Raw genomic sequence first — 17,173 nt, 5'->3', positions numbered from 1 at the left:
AGTCCAAGAAAAACAGCACTATATTTGTGTTCAGTGGTAGTTCTGTGCCTTTCACTAGTTAATGCTGCCTTTCTAATAAGAGTGAACCTAGTGCTTTTGATTTCAGAAACACTTAAAGGCTTGGATGAGCTCTTACAAGTTTAGAGTAACATCTCTACTCCCTTAACTCCTGAATACACCCAGGCCTAATTTAACATGTTACCTTTGGTATGGTGGCCATTTCTCCATGTATGTAGAAAGGAAAGTGCAGAGACACCCAAATATTAGTGAACTCCTGTTTGTGGATACCCAGTACCCCTTCTCTGCTTGAGCAGAGTGTTGGCAGCTACTAGAATTAGACAGACAGAGCAATGTCTCATCTTGCCTATCTAAGACATCCCATAACAGTTCTGAGTGTAAGAAGCGTGCAAGGTCACTGGTTCATGACAGAACCCCCGCAATGAAACTCTCGTGTAGTGATATCCATACCTGCTTTACAGTTCTTGAACTCAAAAGACTGAGATGCTTTCAGCAATAGTATATTTTATTGTCTAAAAAAGTACACCATATAGCATGTATGGAAAAGACATACATCCCCTTGCTCAATGGGGTTTACAGCTGGAAAAGACAGTAAGCACAGTTTGTATGAAGGGGCAGAGACGCATGCAAGTTGAGAAGGACGCATGTACAGGCCTGCTATTGAGCATGCTTCCTCCCTCTGAACATCAGTACATGCACTATTATTGCTTCATCTTGCTCCCTGCGGTTCAAGCTATGAGCTCCTCTTAATCTTCTTCCCTCTGTTCAACCTCTGAGTGTTAGCCCAGAGGTGGTCATAACAGTTACACCAAACTATGCACATCTATTGGCAGCAGTGATGGAGCAGGAAGCTAGTCCCCCCCCCCCCATCTTTACTTCTTGAAGCCCTGCAGAAATCTTCAAAAGCCGTTCCAGAAGAGATCATGAACTTGCTTCAAAGGCACAATGACAGCAACAAGAGCACAACATGTCTCTGAAAAGTGATCATCCGTAAACCCCTAAGGGCAGCAAATGTTCCTTTCTCACCCATTTCCCCATTTCTCTGTTCTCATGGGCCTCAATGTTCTCAATGTTTCTCTGTTCTCATGGGCCTCACATGTTGGTTAATATATTGGATCAAAGCAATTCACTCTTTCCCCTCACTCGGAAAGTAAAAGGCAAAGGGAAACTAAACATTTAAATACTAGTAACAAGTCAGGATGCTTGAAGAATTTGATTTTGGTGATCTGAACCTCCCTCATCAATATATAGAGATCCTTACGCAGTTATTCTTCGGCTTTCACACTTCTCTGCATCTTGTTATGTCGCTTTTGGCTCCAAACATACAAAAATGCATTTTTAAATGCTACACAGGGGTCCTGTTAGAAATCCAAATGGTTGTTCCTGGATCCCAGAAATACACATTTTGAAATGTGTTTTTGAAAGAATAATTTTGTGGAAATATGTTCAAAAATATTTAAATTTTTTAAAGTGCACGCATTCAATTTTTCTTTTCCTTTTAATTGAATGTGGGATGGAACAAGCTTATGGATTAAATATGCAAAAGTTATAAGGAGCAGGAATGGAGTGATCCATCTATCCCTACTAATACTGTTCCTGCTGTGAAATGGCCTTTGTCCTCAAATCTCTGATAGGTCCAAAGAACATTAAGCATTGAGAGTCAGATTTGCTCTTTCCATGAACCTTTCGATGAGAACTGAATTTGGGTGTGTATGTATGAACACGCTTATAAAAGGAATCGCCAAATGAAAACAAGGCAAAGTACACAAGTTTTCTCTCTTCTTGTTCTCCGATAATCATCATTAATTGCTAGATAAAACGAGGGCAGAGTCTCAAGGAAGGGCACGAGAGAAACTGAGACAGTTCATAAGGGTGTGAACCGCTCGTCATCTGTTGCTGCATAGACTCCATTAATACGACCAGCTTTTAAATCCAAGTTATCACAGGGAATTCCATTTTCCATTGTTACGGTTGCTTCACATTTATCTTCTAAACCTTCTATTTCTTCAGGTGCCTTATTACGTCTGCAAAGAGTAGAGAAGGAAGTTATTGTCCTCGAGAAGCTTGACTTGGGAAACATAATTTCAACGTACCTAAACCCATTCTAGTACAGTGGATTGGTACCATCTGGGCTGCAGTGCAGCCAGATAGCAGGCGAGGCTAGAGTGTTACTGGCTGTGTAAGTAAGCCCTCTTCCCACACCTTCAAAAGATGCAAAACCTACACCCTGATAAATGCGGATCTTCAGTCTGCCCTGTGAGGGCTGCACCGGAGAAAGGCATATTCCTTGTGCTTTTTCTTTGCCAATGCAATTTGACACAGCTCTTGGCTAAAGGCAATCTTAGGAGATCTCTGAGTATGTGTGCTGTAATCCAGCAGCAAGGCATCGTCTATGTTTAAGATAGCCTTTGCCAACCCAATCCAGCATGCTGGAAGGCAGCAGGTTGGCAAATACTGTTTTAAGAACTGAGATTCTAGCACATTCATCAACCTCTCATGATCAACAAAATGAACTTCATTTACAGTTAGAAATTTTCCTACAGCTTCTGTCACAACCAATTTTTTCATCTGTTTATTCTGCCTTTCACATCACTTATTTTCTAGATGACCCCACCTCTGATATAATTGTGATAAAAGCAATGACTGTCCTACCAAAATTTCCCTGTTTTTTTCCTTCTTGACTAGAAGGAACAGCTTAGCAATCTCTTCTTGGGCTATTTCCCGATTGATTTCTGACCTTGCCAACCACTGATTCGCAGGGACCCTCCCCTGCCATATATGATGAAGCATCAGCTGCTATGGGGAGATAACAGACTCAAAGGTCAGCCACAGCATTTCTTCAGCTCCATAATACATGCGGGAACAAGCTCAGTCAGGACTTGCATATCAGCAATACTAACTGCCATAAAAGTATATAGTTCTGCTGCAAATCCTTGGGTGGTGAGCTTTGCTAAAAATAAATGGAAAGTGCTTTCCTTGATTGCAACATGGATCTTCTACAACCGCATCTTCAGAGGCCTTGTTCACATGACTGCCTTCACTTTCATGTCTCCCTCAAATGGCCCAAAGCCATTCACCCATTGAGGCCACGTGTAGTGCAATGTCAGGTGGGCATATATGGAGTAAGGTGGACCCACAAGGAAACTGGTTCCAAGTAATAACACCTAGAACTTGGCCCGGTAACAGATTGTCAGCCAGTGCAGAGATGTTGCATGTTGACAGGGTCGCACACCTGTCAGCAGCTGTGCTGCGGCATCCTTCACTAACTGTAGATTTTGGGTCAGGCACAAGGGAAGTCCCACATAAGAGAGCAGAGACTTAAATCCAACCCTGAAGTCACCAATGCCTGAGCTACTGAGGTCAAGCTCTTCCTGTCTAGGAACAGCCATCTGCTGCTGGTAAAAGATGCTTCTAGCCACACAGGCTGCCTGGGCCTCCCGTGACACAGCTGGATGCAGAAATGCTACCAGACTGATACCTGCTCCTTTAGGGGAGGTGCAACCCCATTCAGGGCAGGCAATGGACCAATTGATCAGACACTGGAACCACTCGCCTACACTGCCGCCTCCTTGCCAGGATTCACGCTCGGCTTATTTTCTCTATTCCATCCCACCGCTGCATCCAGGCACTGATCCAGGCACTCACACCTTGCTCCAAATCTCCCAGCAACTTCATATGGATATGAAATAGCACTGGGGAGAAAATAACACCCTGTGACAACCCTAGAACTTAGCTGCCAGAGGCCAGGTATTGAAAGTTGCAGGGAGATCAAGAAGCAGGAGCAAGACCGCACTCCCCTGCCCCCAAATAGAAACTGGTAGTTAAATATGACTTTTCCCTTTTTGTTATGAATTTGACCAACAAATTTGACCAGCCTCCTCCCATATATCTTGCTCTCCAGCTCAGGTCGGTGATCCAATTCTGTGTCCCACCACCTTCAAAGGAATAGCTGGTTTGTACATGGGAGAGCTCTTCTCCATTATGGTACCTAGGCTATGGAACCCATTGCCTCGGTGTGGAGAGCTGGTGTGGTGTAGTGGTTAAGAGCGGTAGATTTGTAATCTGGTGAACTGGGTTCGCGTCACCACTCCTCCACATGCAGCTGCTGGGTGACCTTGGGCTAGTTACACTTCTTTGAAGTCTCTCAGCCCCACTCACCTCACAGAGTGTTTGTTGTGGGGGAGGAAGGGAAAGGAGAATGTTAGCCGCTTTGAGACTCCTTCGGGTAGTGATAAAGTGGGATATCAAATCCAAACTCTTCTCAGTAGATCTGGCTGATCCCCTGCCTCACAGTATTCAAGTGCTAAGTGCTAAATGAAACTGTTTTCTCCTGGCATGTTTATGATATGGCTAGTTCATGAATGTATTATTCTCCTTTGACTTTTTGGGAAAATCCATAAATTTGGAAGTTCTGTTTTTGAACTTTTTAAAACTGACCTCTTTGTTTCTGAATTATTGCTGTTAGGTCTCTTGAAGTCTCAGTGAAGGGATGGAAATACATTTTAAGCAACCGCTCCCTCCCAAAACCTACAGTTCCCTTAAAAGCCAATGCAAAAACATAAAAACATGCAGCGTTCACCTCTTGCGTTGATGGATTCCGGATATTATAAGGTAAGCAATTCCAACCGTAATGATGCAAAGGACAACACCAAACACAATCAGCCACGTCGGCACAGAGCCTTCAACTGGTGGTGCTAAAGTGGACGAGATTTCCAGAAACTGCAGCGCATCATCATTCAGTAAAAAGGCACTGTTGATTCGGTTTTTGTTCTTCCTTAAAAAGAGATACGAAGTAGAACGTCTTGTTCATTTCCCCCTTTCATTAATTGTTTTGTTTTCACATTATAAATTTTGGTGACTGAAAAAATAGTGATGCATTTTATGACAACTGTTATACACGTAAACGTTTTGGGCAAGATCCAACGTTATACCACTGGATGGGATTTCCCCTTCCTCTCCTCTTCACTTCAGCCCTTCAGTCTGCTTTGGGCTGCTGTGGTGCCACATAAAATAATAATAATAATAATAATAATAATAATAATAATAATAATAATAATAATAAATTTTATTTATATCCCGCCCTCCCCAGCCGAAGCTGGGCTCAGGGTGGCTAACAACACTAAAACAGTGCAACATTATAAAAACATTATAAAAATTAATTAAAATCAAAATTGATGGCAAAAATCAAAAGGAGCGGTGCTTGAATTACAAGGACCTTGTCCTTTTTACCAAACCACACGTTGAGTTCTTACTGGTTTTACAATGTTCTGGGAGACCATAGCTTGGTTAAAATTGGGGTGTGGGGCTTGTGGATTTCATTAAAAACCTATTCTGTTTCCCCCCCACCCTGAATTCAGCACTGGGCAGCATTTTTATTAGTTCTTAGCTGTCCTTTAGCAATAGGAGCTGATGGTACCATAACAAACATTTCAACAACATCTCCTATCATGATGACCAACATTTCTAAGTCCAAGGTGCTAGAACTGCATGCCCTGGATGAAGAAAGAGACTTACGGTAAATCTTCTTATGCAGAGTGTAAATGCTTCGAAGAGCAGCCAAAACAAAGTGCATTCCACTATTCTTACCCTGGTCCAACAAATCAGTAATCCCCTCCCCGCCCCAGACACACACAATTGCAGTGAAGTTGGTTTTGAGTTTCTCTGTAGAAAACAGTTTAATCTGCTCATAAGCTTAAAAGTTAATCTTTCTTGAAGAATGCAGTCTCATTCATTGACACATTCGCATTTATTCAAACCAGAAGCAATACACTTCTAAAAGATAACATGATTAAAAAACAACAACCTAAGTTCCATAGCAAGTTAAAAACACCCATGACAACTGTTTTCCACTGAAATCTTCCGGGATTCCCCATTTACAGGCACTATCATTAACAAATTCCTAACGTACAATGGAGGTCCCAAAATGGGATATTCTTCTCCCCTCAAATAAGCTCCCCACTTCCCAGTTTAAATGTGATTTAAAAAATAAATAAATGAGGAAATGAGAGAAAAATACATTTCCACTGTGTTTTATAAAAGCAGAAAGCAATTCTTACAATGATACAAATGAAAGGGATATACTGTATATATAGCTCAAAGTGAATAAAAGCATTGATAACAGGAAATTTATGTGAAAAAATGAGTCTTGGGCATGGAGTCAGAGAACATAGGTTTAAAACCCTGTTCTAGTATGAAGCCCACTGTGTAGATTTGAACACAGCACTCTCTTGGAATCTAGCCTACAAGATTGAATTACTGGAGAGCTATAAATGCAACTCTAAGCAATTCTGACCAGCAATGCAATGCAAATGCTTACTAACAGACAATATGTTTGGTTAGAACAACATTGTGAGAAGATATAAATGGCTGATGCAGTACCTTATGGCAGCTTCCACATCACTCCTAGGAATTGTTGCGTTTGTGGATGAATCTGTGACAACAAACCAAAATGATACCCGATCTGTTACGTTGCAGAGCAATACGTTGGAAATTCTGTGAATAGTTTAGTACAAAGAAGAAGAAGAAGAAGAAGAAGAAGAAAGGGATTATCAACAAACAGGGAATAATGACAACCAAGTCCTAAGTAGTCAAAAGACAGGGGGCAGGTTCAAGGTTATCTGGAAATCAAGCCCCTTCATTAAGGAGGCGCTCTTCTTTATTATTACGTCCCCAATTCAAGATGTGGTATGGAAAACAGGATATGGAGCACTGAGAGAAGACCAGTCGCACAGTGGACTCTGGAAGGCAATGATTGCCCATTGAGCCAAATCTTTTAGGTTGCTGTCTCATCGTTCTTCCTTACAGCTTAGGCCTGTTTATCGAGCATTCACCCCAATTTGCTTGTGGGGTATTTATACATCTTCCTATTAATCATTTGTTCACCCCACACTTTTCAGAGCATTTCACCATTACTTTCCTAACTGCAAAAAGCCCATTACAAAAATGCTTGTGTTAGAGTGTCAAAGCACTTTATCTGAGCAAACCTGCATTTCTGGCCTGCACTTCATTGCCTCACAGAAATTAGTCCAAGTCTGTAAGCAAATGGAAAAGGTGGCCTGGAGGTTCAATATCTGTCTCTCATGATAGCTGATCCCATAATTCTTTTCCCCTCTAGGAACAAAAGCACTTTTGTTGCTTTTGCCCATCCATGTGGTCAAAGCTGGAAAATGGAAGCCAGCAGCTGAGGTTCTGCCACCATCTCTGCTGCTCACACTAGAAAGGAGGGGCTTTAAAAAGTCCAACCCACTTTTTGGCTAGTGCAGGAGATGATCAGTGTGTAGAGCCAATGTTGGTGGCCCTTCTGACCTTGATCCATCCGCAACATGGCTCTTTAAAAAAAAAAGTCTCCTGAGGTAAAAAAACGGCACAGGATTTTACCTCTGTTTAACGGTGACATCTTCTGGCTGCTTAACAGCACTGTAACACTATTTCTGTTACTTATTACTGATGTTTTATTTTTTATATTACATGTTAAGTTACAGATTTAATAACATGTTATGGTATTTCGGTTGCATCTGCTGCTAGTTTTATCAATGGAATTGGTGTGGAGTCATTCATCATGATACATACAAAAATTAAGGCATATTTACCAGCACCACCACCTCCGCTACTACTTATTGGTATACTATAAAATACAGCATTAAAACAAATTAAAATCACAACTGGAGGAGGTTTCTCTCTCACACATACACAGTGTAGGGGAGAAATACCTTTCTTGGTGGTGGCAGCGGTGGAAGGCTGACAAAGAGAAGAAACAGGACCAGCCTGACAATGAGGCAGAGTGAAGCAGCTGCCTCAGGCGGCAGATGCTGAGGTGCAGGGAGGGGACAGAACTGCGAATGCCATGTGACTTGCCCTGTTCTCCCTATGCTAACCTGATATCCTCAAGCGCAGTGGGAGATACTGTCCTTTCACCAGTATTAGAGTAAGATTCAACTACCAGTCAAATTGGCTTCTTGGGAGAAGGTGCCATCTTGTCCTTCGCTTCAGGCAGCAAAATGTCTTGAGCCACCCGACATTGGTGGGTGCCGACTCCAACCTCTATGGAGGAAGAGAATGAAGGCTTCCTTCTCATGTTAGCAGGGGGGCACAAACCTGCAGTGAGAGGGGGCAACAGGGCAGACTTTTGTCCCCTATGGAAAATTCTGTAGTTCCGGCACTGGTCTGGACTCAACCCAGTTGCACTCAAGGATTTAACATAACACATCTGAATGAAAGTAAGTGTTCTTACTTATTGGCTGTTCTGAAGTTTAACTTCCCTGACACACTAAGCATCTGTTCAGCATTTTAAACAAATCACAGATTATGGAAACTGAAGTAACAAACCCCTCACAAAGGCTACAGTACGTTTTAACATAGAATGATCAACGCCTAGTGTGTTGTCCTTTAGGAATTGCACAAATAATTTGACAGGTCTGTTAAGTAAGACACAAAGTATGGTTAAATCACCGCTGGGGGGAAAGCTGTTTGTCAAAATGTTATTATTTCTTAATATGGATGTGCAAAATTTGCATTTACATTGGGACTGTTTCTGCTTGCTCCAGCAAAAAGCAAATATGCTTATAAACAAATGTAAACCTGTTCAGAATATCTGATGCAGAAGAGCCTCCTTCAAGCTAGATAGTGATGACAAAGAGATAAAACAAAAGGAGCTGCTGATATTCTTCTTCCAGTTTCCAGGAAACAAGTTTCCCCCTTCTGGGCTCTTACTTTACTTTAGGCATGTTCAATTGAATGTTTAGTTTACTGGACCACTTGAGATTGCTGGCTCCTTTTTTGGAACAGCAGGGCCTTGGGCTTTATCCCAAATTACTTTAGCAAGTGCTCTGTGTTTCAAGTCTTTTGCTCTGCATCATTCTGGAGTGTGGGTGCTCTGAATTGCATCTGGCTGGGCCTGGTAGGAGTTTTAATCCAAAGCATCTCGAGGGCGCCAGGTTGGGGAAGGCTGACTGACAGGAAAATTAGGCATACTCACTGGGTGGTTTCTTGGCTGAAATATCTTCTCATGGCAAAAGCCACCATTGCTTTAAACAGGTATTCTTCATTAGCATCCCAAGTATACTGTAAAAACACACACATACACTGTTATGGATAGTGAGGCAGAGGGAGAAGATTTTATTACTTTTCACCTAACATGCTCATGAGAAACTCAGACTAGGTAACTACAATGTGCTGTGTATTTATTAGTTAAATTAGTTAAATGTATTTGTTAAATTAGTTAAGTTTGTATCTGGCCTTCCTATCAAAAGGTGCTCTTATTACAAAGATAAAATCTGGAAACTTTAGCCAGCAGTTGCCTGTCACTTGTACTTGAGAGCTGATGGTTATGTTCCAGGCACAATTCCAAGTGCCCTTTTGGCCTACAAAGTCCTTAGCAAAGAAGAAAAAGCAGTCAGGCTTGGTTTGAAGACATGCAGCAGAGGTGGAACATGTAGTTTGATCCAGAATCCCGTGATCACAGCTACATATTCTATTCTATTATTCTAATATGGAAACTGGGCCACAGCTGCGGGGAGAGGGAGCAGACAACAACTGTTAGGGATCTGGATTTGGCCAGGATATCACCAGTTCCCAATCTCTCCTGTGAAAAGAACAACAAAGAGCAAAACAGTGAATGCAAAAATGATTTATGTTTGAACATGTTACCTAGAAATAATCAAAGCATCCACATTTAATTGGGCAATAATTCAGATTAGTTCATTTGTAATTAAATGAAGTTTGAACTTAATGTATCTTTATATCCAATGTAAATTTTTATCCCGGTTAAAAATTCTCTTCCTTGTTTCTTTAGTTAGGAAGAATGATTTGTAATTTCCTAGAATTTCAAAATATTCCTTTTGTGTTCCAGTAAAGTAGGTTAGATGCAGTAGACGAATGTACCCATAGCTATGAATGCTGACTCACTAGACATACAAAAGGTTTGCACATCAGGTGAATTGGTATTTTAATGAATTTGACGTCCTTAAATACAATATAATACAAATAAAATATTTCACAATGATTATGTCACTGTTCTAGGTATTTAAATCTGGGTGGGGGCATCAAATTTTGACCTCACTCCCTGCCCCCGCATGACAAGGCAGCACTCTTGCAACCCACTTGGTATGAAAATTTGGACCACCCTGTCTTAGTGGCTTTCAATACCATCAACCATGGTATTCTTCTGGAGCAGCTGTCCAAGTCAGGGATGGGTAGCATTGCTTTGCAGTAGTTCTGGTCCTATTTGGATGGTCATTGATGCTTGGAGAGAAGCCCCATGGAGCCTTCAGTGTGGAGTTCCTCAGGGCTCAATGTTATCTCCCATGCTGTTTAACATCTACATGAAACTGCTGAGTGGGGCCATGCAGAGTTTGGGGTTATGCTGATGGCACACAGCTCTACTTCTTTACATCTGCAGGTGAGGCAGTGGATGTGGTGGACCGTTGCCTTGCCCCGGCAATGGACTAGATGACAGCCACCAAACTCACTCTAATAAGACCGAGGCACTGTTAGTGGGTGGTTCGCTAGACTGGATGGATGGGAAGTTGCCTGCTATTGCTGGGGTTACACTCCCTTTGAAGGAGCAGGTACATCGCTTGGGGTATTCCTGGGTCCTTTGCTGTGCCTTCCATCAGCTTTGGCATGTGGCCCATGCCTAACTTCGGCAGTCTATGCTCTGGTAACCTCTAGGCTGGATTACTGCAATGCATTATACATAGGGCTGCCTCTGAAGACAGATCGGAAACTTCAGCTGGAGCAGAATTCAGCAGCCAGGTTGCTCACTGAGGAAAAATGCTTTGAACCTGTTACACTCATCCTGGCTGCCAATTAGTTTTTGGGCCCAATTCAAAGAGCTGGTTTTGACCTATATTTTTTTTTTTAAATTAATTTTTATTGATTTTTCAAACAAGTAATAAAAACTCAACAGAACAGACAAAAGAAAAACAAAAAACAGATAAGGCACATAACAATTAAACCCATGTAACTTTAAATTCCTCATTTCATACCCTTCTTTCTTTTGACTTCCCCATGCCTCCCCTTCCTTGCATCCTTGTTTAATGATTCTTTAGCAACCCTTAGGTCCATTGTCTTAATTCCCTTTCATAAAATTTCCTTTAATTTTTTAGTTACTGCTGCAATTCTTTACCTCTTACCCCCTGACATCTTAACATTCCTCAATTTTACAATTGTTTTTAAGATATATTTTAAATTTCTTCCAGTCCTCCTCCACTGTCTCTTTCCCCTGGTCACGGATTCTGCCCGTCATCTCGGCCAGTCCCATAAAGTCGATCACCTTTGTTTGCCATTCTTCCAGAGTAGGTAGTTCTTGCATCTTCCAATACTTTGCCAGTAGAATTCTTGCTGCTGTAGTGGCATACATAAAGAAAATCCTATCCTTCTTTAGCACCGATTGGCCAACCATGCCCAAGAGAAAAGCCTCTGGTTTCTTAGGAAAAGTCCACTTAAGGACCTTCTTAATTTGAGCTGGTTTTGACCTATAAAGCCTTAAATGGCTAAGGACCACAATACCTCAAGGAGCGTCTCTCCTCATATAAACTAATACAGTGGTACCTCAGGTTACATATGCTTCAGGTTACATACGCTTCAGGTTACAGACTCCGCTAACCCAGAAATAGTGCTTCAGGTTAAGAACTTTGCTTCAGGATGAGAACAGAAATTGTGCTCCGGCGGCGTCGCATCAGCAGGAGGCCCCATTAGCTAAAGTGGTGCTTCGGGTTAAGAACAGTTTCAGGTTAAGTACGGACCTCCGGAACGAATTAAGTACTTAACCTGAAGTACCACTGTATTCTACAACCTTTTACATGTGTTCATGGGGGGTGGTTATAGTTTTGTTCTTGTTCTGTTTATTTGTGCTTTTCTGAGATCCAACACCAAGGGCCTTCTGGCGCTTCCCTCCCTGCAAGAAGCTACAAGGCCTTCTTGGTAGTGGCACCCACCCTGAGCTACGCCCTTCCTTCAGATGTCAAGGAAATAAACAACTACAGTCATACCTTGGGTTACAGACGCTTCAGGTTGCGTTTTTTCGGGTTGCGGAGCGCCAAAACCTGGAAGTACCGGAACGGGTTACTTTTGGGTTTCGGCGGTCACGCATCCACAGAAGCACTAAATCGCACTTTGCGCATGCGCAGAAGCGCTGAATCGCAACCCGCGCATGCGCACACACAGGTTGCAAATGCTGTGGGTTGCGAACGTGCAGCCCACACGGATCACATTCGCAACCCAAGCGTCCACCGTATCTGACTTTTAGAAGACATCTGAAGGCAGCCCTGTTTAGGGATGTTGCTGATTTTTTATTATTGTTATTGGTGTTCTGTTGGGAGCCGCCCAGAGTGGCTGCGGAAACCCAGCCAGATGGGTGGGGTATAAATAACAAATTATTCTTATTATGTATTTTTATCTTGTGAACCTCCCTGAGATCTTTGGATGAAGGGAGGTATATAAATGTTAATGTTGTTAATGTTAATAAAAATAACTGGTATAGCTGACAGAGCTGCCTTGGTAGATCCAGGAGCATTGGGACTTGTAGAGGGGCAGACCCTGGTGAGCCTTCATATACAGGTTTGTCTTATCAGGGTAGAGGACAGCTGGTTATTCTTTCAAGTGGCACCATATGGTATACATGCAACTGAACAAAAGCTGTTGTTTCCTTCTCTAGAAGAGATGTCTGAAGCAGCCAGAAGCTGACATAAAATACGCTTACTCCAACAAAGAGAGTTACATGACCACAGTATTTGATAACATTCATTTAATCCTTCAATAGTCTCGATCTATGCAGCTGACAACCAAAATAATGATTCCAATAGGGTTTGACAGCCTCATAAACTGTGTGTTTCATACTAAGCGTAAGTACTTGAAATACAGTAGTTTAGAAAAGAATGACAGTCTGGAAGTCTGCTGTGGAAAGTGTGTTTGTTTTTAAAATGGATGAAAAGCATTGTATCTCCTCAAGCAGCGTTGCTCAGATCTCAAAGAAGGAAAAAACAATTTGTCAGAAAATTTACTGGATGGATAATTTAATAACTTTCATAGGCAAGCTTATATCTCTTTTACGACACAGTTAGCACTAATCGGCCTCTTGTAAAACTTTCACCAGAAAAAGTGGATGTAAATATTTCACTTACTGCATTATCTCCTAGAGCTCTTTTGATACTAATCCGCACTTTGAAAGCATTCTCTGCATCTATTACAAAGAAAAAGGATAAAGTAAAATGTATATTCATGCACGTATAAATTAGTCAATGGAGCTTTGTTATTCATTTGTGTTCTTCAGTGCATCAGAGCATTATTATTATCATTATTGCTCATATTCTGATTTTATCTCCTCCTTGTATTTTTATGTTGTAGTTCTATAGGTTGGTCTTAATTTATATTATTATCCCTGTTATGTTGAGCAAAAATACCCGTAGCTGTCAACTTTTCCCTTTTTTAAAGGGAAATTCCCTTATTCCGAATAGGATTCCTCGCAAGAAAAGGGAAAAGTTGACAGCTATGAAAATACCCCACCCTTATATTGCAATGTGATGAAGGGCAGTTCAGAGGTATTTCAAATAAATGTGTTCTGAATATATTTCAGGAAATAGAGACCCCCAAGTACAATTACTGTACTTGGAACGTTCTACTGATGTCAGGGGGTGGGGATTTCCAGATAACTTTGCTTAGGATTCGGACATAAAAGAAGAAAATCTGTACATTTGAATGCCACCCACCCACCAACAAATTGTGGAGAAATCATGGACCGCTTATACAGATTTGTCATTATTTTTCAAAGACCTGCCAACCAGTGTTAAACGATTGGTGACAAAGAGGATATTATTGGAAAGCTTCTGTGAATTGCCCCATCAGGATTCTCAGAGTTATTTTAACCCTAATAAAGGCATTCCTGATTGCAAAGGCAACCCAGTATCATTTCGTATTCAGAAATGGTTCTTTAGAAATCAGTCCCACTTCTAAGGCTTACTTCGAAGTATACATAGAACTACGGTCCTGGGTTTTCAATGTGCCAGATTGTCAAAACGACAGCGACTGAAGGTTAAGGCATAAAATGGAATCTTACCTGGTTTGCAAAATTCAGGATATGCAACAGCAACCCAGGCAGATGCAAGCAGCAGCCCCCCTAACATCCTTCCAGACTTGGAAACTTCAGGGAAAAACAAAAAAGACTGTAATGCAGTCTTAAACTTCCAATGACCCAGGATTAAAGCATCAGCAGAACTAGGAAATGATGAAGTAGAAAGTTTAATAATTAACCCCCTTTATCTTAGCAAAAACAGTTGGGGAAGCATCCGTTTTCATCCTTTTATCTCTTTAGGTGCACCTGAATAAAGCAGGTAAGAAGTATTTCTTTCTCATAACATTTCATATAATAAATATCCAACAACTGAACACTTTATCCTCTCAGTCATAAACACCACACACATACCACCTTATTTAAATGCTGGGTTTTTTTAACCTATTTAGTGAATTTGTACTATACTGCCCCACACGATCATAAATTGCGAAGGAAGTTACCTGCCAAAAGAATATGTCACGTAGACAAATAGCCTTGGATGGAAGTAAACAAAACAACCGGGAAGCAACACACTTGTCTAGAGAACTGTACTCTTCGACCTCTCATCTTGTCCCCAGCTAAATGGCCATACAAAACTTTCGCCCTGATTTTATGTTTGTTAGTTGTAAATATTTTTCAAAGGGTTTTGGATTGTTGTTGGCATTCTGCTGCATTCCACTGTGGTGACATAACAGGACCTCCTGGAGATCACGGGATATGAGGGAGAGAGAAAAACAATCCGTTTTGCATTGTAAAACTTGACAATTCAGCAGTCTGTAGGAGCACAGGTGGTGAACCTGTGGCCTCAAGATGCTGTGAACTGAAATTCTTACCATCCCTGGTCACTAGTCACGCTGTCTGGGAGGGATTAATGGAAGCTGGAGTCCATCAGCTTTTGGAGGGCAACATGTTCTTTTTGCCTGCTGGATGTCATCTGCTGCTTCAGAAGAAGCAGAAAGTATGTCTGCTTTAGAATATTGATGATCTCAGTCCCAAGCTGTGCATTACAGTAAAGGCTACCTGAACAGTCATTTTTATGTGAGGACATATCAAGGGAAAAGATGCTGTTTGCCAGCTCCATTTGAACCTGTGGCTACTGTACTCAGTCAGATACACAGCATCACCAACGGAACACACACAACCAGCTGGCTGGAGGGCCCTAAGACTTAATGAATTTCAGAGGCGTGACTTTCAAATACACCATGTGACCGCAGTATCTCAAGGACCACCTCTCCCCACGCAAACAGACTAAGACCCTGTTATCGTCATCTGAGGCCCTTCTTTGTGTGCCTCCTCCACGAGAGGTCCGGAGGGTGTCGAGATGAGAACAGGCCTTTTCTGCAATGGCTCCCCATTTGTGGAATGCTCTTCCCCAGGGAGACTCGCCTGGTGCCTTCGTTACCTATCTTTAGGTGCCAGGCAAAAAACATTATTCTTCTCTCAGGCATTTGGCAAATTAAACAATCTATGGCCGTGTAAACTGTGTGTGTGGAGGGTGTTATTGCTTTGTTGGTTTTTATGTTATGTACGTTGGTATTTTTATAAACTGTAAACTGCCGTGTGATCCTTGGAGGAAGGGTGGTATACTAACTAACTAACTAACTAAATAAATAAATAAATAATACAAACAATAATTTATGTATTCATTCTTGAAACTCACGTGTGTACGAGTTATTTGGCTCTGTCTAGCTGGCCTTTATGTGTAGTTGTATGGGGGGGGGGGAAACTAAGTTCCAAGGAAATCACTGGGACTTCTCTGTAATGCAAAATGGTGTGTGTCTAGCATCATCTTGGGTAGTAACCACAGACTAATTAACATATACTTGGAATTCTACTCTTTGAAAGCTTGTAGCATATATACCAAAATAACTTCAGCTGAGGCTCAATTTTACTTGCTTTTGTTTTGCATGGTGAAACTATCTCTGGAACAATATTGCTGGAATTTTTTAAACCATTCTTGTCACTCTCCCTTTCCTCCTTCGTGTGCTGTTGGCATCTATCTGTATTGAGAGTCAAACTGCTGTGTTTGCAGCACTGAAATGACCTCCCCTGGGCACAAGCCTGGACAGTGTGAATGGAGGTCCTGGGTTGCCCAGACAACCTCAATTATGTGGTGTAAAGGAAATTAGAGCAATTAGACACCAACTTGCCTGCAGGAGTTGCTGGAAGGAGGTGCATTCCAACCATCTTAGGGATCCATTCTGGATTCTTTAGCTTTTTCTTTTTCCAAAGATATCCCACAAGGCAGTGGAGGTTTAGGATCAGAATTTTCCTTCTTCTAGATGGGCTACCTTCCCACACTGATGAGCCTCATCTGCCCCTCACTTCCTTCTATAATGCAGAAACCACCTTCTTGACCATTGGAGCCACTATTGGTCACATCCGCTCAATCTGCTAGAACCTGTCTCACTTACTCACTGAGGGTTTGAGACCCACCAGCTGCCCTCACCTGGTTTAGGCAGCCAGTCAAATCTGTTCCTGGGGTGTGGCTGCTGCCCCATGCTGACAGCTTCTAGGAGCTACAGGTGAGAGCTGAGTGCAGGATGGCAACCCAGTCAGATGGGTGGGATATAAATAAAACAATCATCATCATCATGGAAGAGGACATCCCTATTTTCATTGGAGAAATGTTGGAGGGTATGTAAATGTACATTCCACAGTGCGGTATAATGAAGCAGTAGTTTAATGTTTTGGTTTTGGAGTTGAAGCTTCACATACGTGCTCATCACTCAGTGACTCCAACTTCAAGGGATGAATTGCATGTGTGAAATAGCCTCTGCAGATCAAATATTGCAGACAACTCACATCACTGTACTCTTCAATGGTGGCCACATTCACTTGTAAGTCATCCAGTAATCAAACAGGGAGCGATGTACTTGGCCCCAGATCATGATTCAGCACAGGAGGTGAATAGATTTACTCACCACTTCCTTCTGTGCAGAATAATCAGCTAGATGTGTGAAGAAGCATTTGAATGAGTCTCTTCTAACCATTTGCCCTAAGGTCACCAGACACTGGTTATGTAAAATTAGGGGCTTCTGGAGATGATGCCAGACAAAATGGCAATTTAACAATGTTCTTAACACACACACACACACACACACACAC

The 17,173-nt window shown here is 41.8% G+C and overlaps 1 protein-coding gene across 2 annotated transcripts; it reads right to left on the bottom strand.

Annotated features, from left to right (window-relative positions):
- Positions 1 to 505: 505 nt before the first annotated feature.
- CLTRN (collectrin, amino acid transport regulator) lies at positions 506 to 15,311 on the bottom strand. 2 transcript variants are annotated; one of them, XM_079973094.1, is made up of 8 exons: positions 14,899 to 15,311; positions 14,527 to 14,766; positions 14,072 to 14,155; positions 13,140 to 13,198; positions 8,993 to 9,078; positions 6,397 to 6,510; positions 4,598 to 4,792; positions 506 to 2,042 (listed from the first exon to the last, which is right to left on the bottom strand). In XM_079973094.1, exons 3-8 carry the CDS (start codon positions 14,136 to 14,138, stop codon positions 1,883 to 1,885), a joined length of 681 nt encoding a protein of 226 aa, XP_079829220.1. In that variant the 5' UTR covers positions 14,139 to 14,155; positions 14,527 to 14,766; positions 14,899 to 15,311; the 3' UTR covers positions 506 to 1,882. The 2 variants fall into 2 exon arrangements, with proteins under 2 accessions (XP_079829220.1, XP_079829219.1); XM_079973093.1 differs by having other exon boundaries at positions 14,527 to 15,311.
- Positions 15,312 to 17,173: the final 1,862 nt, after the last annotated feature.

This window comes from Podarcis cretensis, assembly GCF_951804945.1.
Source record: "Podarcis cretensis genome assembly, chromosome: 4".
Lineage (NCBI taxonomy): Eukaryota > Metazoa > Chordata > Lepidosauria > Squamata > Lacertidae > Podarcis > Podarcis cretensis.
The sequence above is the reverse complement of the archived record's forward strand: the minus strand, read 5'-3'. Positions and strand labels throughout refer to the sequence as shown.